The following is a 5,240-nucleotide window of genomic DNA, read 5'->3' as shown; positions in this document are numbered from 1 at the left end:
GTTTCCCGACGCAGTAAAACCTTGTATACATTTATTTTCATTTCACCTCCGTGCACAAAAAAAGTACACACTGGTCACCAAGGGCCCTTCTTTATCAAATACGCATTGTACAACATACAACTGCAATAAAACTATCAGCCCTCCCCATAAAACTATCAGCAGGCTCCTCCGCGAGCCCCGCTGCCTGCACCCGCGCCAGCAGCGCTTCCTCAAGTCCAGAGGACGCGCCATCACCTGAAACCAGCCTGAAACTCACCCAGCGGAGAAGCGCAGGGCTGGGGGCCCGCGGTCTCTGCTTAATCCATTACGGCGTCCGCTGCAGTTTAGTGCGCAATAAAGCACGGTGGCAGTGGAGAGCGGGCGCCCATCCGCTCCCCGGCACTAGCATCGAATTAAACCACTTAGTTTGGCAAACACTGAACGCCTAAATGCCCCTATAAAGACTTTATGAGTTTGTTACTTTAATTACTGACTTGTTACAGAGCACATAAAGGGGGTAATGAATGCAATAAAACTAATTATCTACACATTTAATTCATATAAAATATCCAGGGTTTGTTTACACCACACGGCGATTCAACTAAGCATTCCCCCTCTTGTCCACCGAGAGGAAGGATTTAATAAAATAGTTTTCCTTATTCTGCTGGAGTCTAACGAACCAAATGAAAATTACGCTCCACTTAAATCATGGGGCCACCAAGGTCCACAAATCACGGCTTGCTTCTTTGTCTGTGCCCGGCTGCCAGCACCCAAGAGCCCAAGGAGTTAGTTGGGCAAGAAAAGTGCCCGACCTGGAGCCTGGGCATTTACAGAGGAAGGATTTGGCTCACCGCAGTCAGCGAACCTGAAAGGCAACAGACAGCAGTCCTCTGCCGGAAGCCTGGGGTCTGTGGGGAATTGTGGGCACCTGAAAAAGTGGGGGCGACAAAAGAGAGGGAGAGAGCCGAGAGGGGTGGGCGAGGGGCACTGGGGGACATTTCAAGTCCACCGGGGAGTTGTGGCGTAATTAAAACGAACAGCAGCCGAGAACCTCCAAACCGACACAATGCAAACCCCGCACTACAGCAGAAAGACAGAACTGAGCGCAACGAAGCCATCGGTTGAAAATCCAGATGTTTTCCATTCAACAGTGTTGTTCTTTTATTTTTTTTTAAAGCAGCTATGTAAGCAGAGTCTCTAGGAAAGCACATTAAGGCGCGACAAGAAATGCAATTTATAAGATGCTCTTTAAAAAAAAAAAACCCTCTACAAGGTGTATTTTAAAGAAATCCGCTTTTAGTTCACAGAAACCCCCTTGGCCCACTTACTCTACGTTACAGGGCGCCTGAGTCTTGCCAATGTCCCAGTCCTTTATAACATTTCATGCACTTCGGGGGGTAGGCTTGTTGTTAAATTGAGCGTGTAACACTCTTACAAAACAGGTTTTCTATGACATCAAGGTTTCTCCTTCCTAACCGAGGGGGGGGGGGGAAGAGGACGAAGAAGGAGGAAAACATACACACTATCTCAATTTATGCCTAAGGTATATGATCAGTTAAAAAGGCTTAAAAGCTTGGGGAAATTGGATCAGGGAGAATCGTCACCCAACTTTCATTATTTCCAAGTAGTGTGATTGAATTAAAGGGCAGGGAGCTGGTTAGAAGGGAGGATCAGGGGCTCAGTGCGTAATGGTGTGGTATTAAATTCTAATTAGAGATGCAGGAATCAATGATAGGGAGGTTGGACAGCTCAGTTCCCCAGTGCCAGCCCAATAGACGGATGAGTTATTGTCATGTAAAAAGCGCCAGCAATAAGACCAACCGCTTTGCTATTGTCCAAGTGGAAAGAGCCAAGTTTATTATGAGGACTATATGCTCTAGAGACCTCAGACAAGGCATCTCATAGGAGGCTTTTTCATAAAACTAGGCTCTGCTGGTAGTAAGGAGGCCAGTTTGGAGGCAGGCGTTGAGCTGTGCACATCTCCCCACTCCAGCCACCTTCTCCATACCCATCTTTTATTTCATTTTTCCACTTGGCTGAGCCATCCAGAGCCTTTTCAATGTATAAAATGGAATATTCTTACCTCAATTCCTCTGCCTACGAGTCCTGTATGGCTGGGATGGACACCTCGAGCCTGGCTTCAGCCTATGCTGACTTCAGTTCCTGCAGCCAGGCCAGTGGCTTCCAGTATAACCCGATCAGGACCACTTTTGGGGCCACGTCCGGCTGCCCTTCCCTCACGCCGGGATCCTGCAGCCTCGGCACCCTCAGGGACCACCAGAGCAGTCCGTACGCCGCAGGTAAGGACCTCCAGCTTTCTCAGCGGAGGAAGCTGCCTTTCCTCTCGTATATAGGAAGCCTTGATTGCATTTGAAAATGGAAATGTGTTTAGTATTTACCAAACGAAATTTGCTTACACAAATGAAAGAATTTATCACGTTAGAAGCGATTGCAGGGAGGGGTAATTCACTTACAGGGTTACACTATCCTAGTCACACCCGAACCGCCAACAAAATTATCTTAAGCTGCCAAAATGATAGGCATAATTTATTTACTTTGCGATGAGACGTAAAGCTTAGAAAATAATTAAATAACAAAGAGTAAAGCTCATTACTGGCAGTGTCTCTTTTTTAAAGAACCGACAGCAGCTCACACCTCTTTGGCTGGTCATTTTTATGATTATTTCTTTAATTTATTATTTTTATTTTGCAACACTTTCCCCCAACTTTTGGGGTGGGTCCACTCCGGAGAACTGAAAAGTTCCAACAGTGAGAGCGTTTGGTAACTTCTTCCTTGGTTCCCTGATATTCCGAGGGATGTTTTCCGACTTTTTTCCTCTCTCGTTTTTTCCCTCACCAAAGCATTATCCCTCAGGGTCCCGACCCTCAGAGGTCTCCAGTGCTCTATTTCAACCCACCCAAGGGCGCTTTGTGCCAGAAGGGACCTCGCCAAACCCCGAAGCATGCGCCAGCTTCTGTACATAACTAATTTCCTCGGTTTTTCTCGGCAGCTCCTCTTGGTCACTCTCCTGCTCTGTTGTCGGTAGCGGCTCCAGTGACACCTGACCTTGGAGTCCCCGCATTCCGGCTCCACGGCCCGCGCTCCTCAGGCCGTTTCGCTCACACTCTGTCCTCTCTGTTGTCCCCAGTTCCATACAAACTCTTCACCGACCACGGCGGCCTCAACGAGAAGCGCAAGCAGAGGCGTATCCGCACCACTTTCACGAGTGCGCAGCTCAAAGAGCTGGAGAGGGTCTTCGCGGAGACGCACTACCCTGACATCTACACCCGGGAGGAGCTGGCCCTGAAGATCGACCTCACCGAGGCGCGAGTCCAGGTACACGCTCCTGGAAAACTACCAGGCTCGGTCGCCCCGGGTCCTGGAGGGGTGCCGTGGGTGAGGGAGCGGGTGGTAGGTACTGCTAAAGGTTCGGGATCCCAGGGCCTCTCTTGGGAAGGACCCTTGGTTCATGGATGAACAGACAGGCCAAGTTTGGAGTGGTTGTGCGCAGCAGGAAGGGTTAGGGTCCGCGCTCTTGGGTATTTATATTCACAATTGCAAAGTATTTTCCACCACAGCCAACGTTGCAGAAGCAGTCGGGAAAGTGCCCTTTGGGAAGAGTGCAGACTTTGCCCGCGTAATATATATATATATATATATATATATATATATATATATATATATATACTAAATGACTTTTAACTCAAGCACTTTTAACTTGGAGCCATAGCGTATAGGCGCAACTTCCCGGGAACTAAGGCTTGTATCAGGTTCGCGAAGGGGCTGTGACTCCACGAAGGTCAAGAACCAAGGCTTATTCTAACTTTTTAGGGACATGGCGCCGCTCCAGGGGAGCCCCCCAGTGGAGGGGCAGTGCGCACCGCCGCTTGCTTCTCTAGGCCCCAAGGTCAGGGTGCGCGGCAAGCACCAACCCCAAATCCCCCTCCTCCTTCTACCAATTAGGCTTTATTTAACTTTAGACTTCAGGCCTATGGGCGATGACGAGTTTGGAGTGGCTCAAAAAGTTGACTGAGCAAAGGTCCGCCAAATTAAAGGCTTCCATTTCAGCGCCTTTCTGGAAACCGCGCCCTTTTTACCTCTCCTGAAAGGCGCCGTTTCCTTGGCATGGTCAAGTCACCCAAAGAAAACTTGTCCGAAGATGCACCAGCAACCAAGGGGTGGGGGCGGACTGGGTGGGGTGGGTGCGCACGGAGGTACCTCGCGGCACAGAGCTTAAAACAAACTGGGATGGAACGTGCACCCTCCTCACTCGCGCTTTTGTTTCCCGTTTTTTCCTGCTTTTTCTCCCCCTGCTTCGCGCCTCTCCTCTCGTCTCGGCCCAGGTGTGGTTCCAGAACCGCCGCGCCAAATTCCGCAAGCAGGAGCGCGCGGCAGCGGCGGCTGCGGCCGCGGCCAAAAACGGCTCCTCGGGGAAGAAGTCCGACTCCTCCCGGGACGACGAGAGCAAGGAGGCCAAAAGCACCGACCCGGACAGCACCGGCGGCCCGGGCCCCAACCCCAACCCCACTCCCAGCTGCGGCGCGAGCGGCGGCGGCGGCGGGCCCAGCCCGGCAGGAGCCCCGGGAGCGGCGGGGCCCGGGGGCCCGGGCGGCGAGCCGGGCAAGGGCAGCGCGGCAGCGGCGGCGGCGGCGGCAGCGGCGGCGGCGGCAGCGGCGGCGGCGGCCGGAGGCCTGGCGGCGGCGGGCGGCCTGGGCGCGGCCGCGGGCCCGGGACAAGGCTGGGCTCCTGGCCCGGGCCCCATCACCTCCATTCCGGATTCACTCGGGGGTCCCTTCGCCAGCGTCCTATCTTCGCTCCAAAGACCCAACGGTGCCAAAGCCGCCTTAGTGAAGAGCAGCATGTTCTGATCGGGGACTGGGCGGCGGCGGCGGCGGCCGGGGCCCGGGCGGGCGGGCGAGTGGGCGCGCGGGTGGGCCCGAGGCTCCGGTCGTCGCTGCGGCCGCGGCTTTTTCCTGGAGAGCCTAAAGTAATCGCGATGAGAATAAAGAGAAAACGGCGTCGCCCCCATGTCCACCCCACTGCCACCCCCATCCTGAACCCCCAAACAAAACAAAAACTTCCCCGGCTTCGCACCTGCCCCAGGGCCGCGCAGGCGCCAGGCGTGGCCGCGCGCGGCCGGACTCGGGGGCGCTCTCAGGGGGCTGTGTCTGCGTGTCGTGTCTGTCCGTCTCTGGGAATGTGTGTCTGTGGCCCGAGCAGGCGACAGGTGGAGATGGGTGCGGGGCGCAACCAACTCAGTG

The 5,240-nt window shown here is 53.6% G+C and overlaps 1 protein-coding gene across 1 annotated transcript; it reads left to right on the top strand.

The window, feature by feature from the left end:
* Positions 1–1,741: 1,741 nt before the first annotated feature.
* Positions 1,742–4,847, top strand: PHOX2B (paired like homeobox 2B). Its single transcript, XM_028505388.2, has 3 exons — positions 1,742–2,279; positions 3,128–3,315; positions 4,323–4,847. The coding sequence occupies exons 1-3, from the start codon at positions 2,039–2,041 to the stop codon at positions 4,845–4,847; spliced, it is 954 nt and encodes a 317-aa protein (XP_028361189.1). The 5' UTR covers positions 1,742–2,038.
* Positions 4,848–5,240: the final 393 nt, after the last annotated feature.

Source organism: Phyllostomus discolor, chromosome 1 (assembly GCF_004126475.2).
Source record: "Phyllostomus discolor isolate MPI-MPIP mPhyDis1 chromosome 1, mPhyDis1.pri.v3, whole genome shotgun sequence".
Taxonomy (NCBI): domain Eukaryota; kingdom Metazoa; phylum Chordata; class Mammalia; order Chiroptera; family Phyllostomidae; genus Phyllostomus; species Phyllostomus discolor.
The sequence above is the reverse complement of the archived record's forward strand: the minus strand, read 5'-3'. Positions and strand labels throughout refer to the sequence as shown.

Bases quoted from the DNA above. Each gene is read 5' to 3' on its own strand.
- PHOX2B (XM_028505388.2), top strand. From the start codon at position 2,039: ATGTATAAAATGGAATATTCTTACCTCAATTCCTCTGCCTACGAGTCC. The intron at 2,280-3,127 runs GTAAGGACCTCC...TGTTGTCCCCAG, and splicing joins GAGCAGTCCGTACGCCGCAG to TTCCATACAAACTCTTCACC. The intron at 3,316-4,322 runs GTACACGCTCCT...GTCTCGGCCCAG, and splicing joins TCACCGAGGCGCGAGTCCAG to GTGTGGTTCCAGAACCGCCG.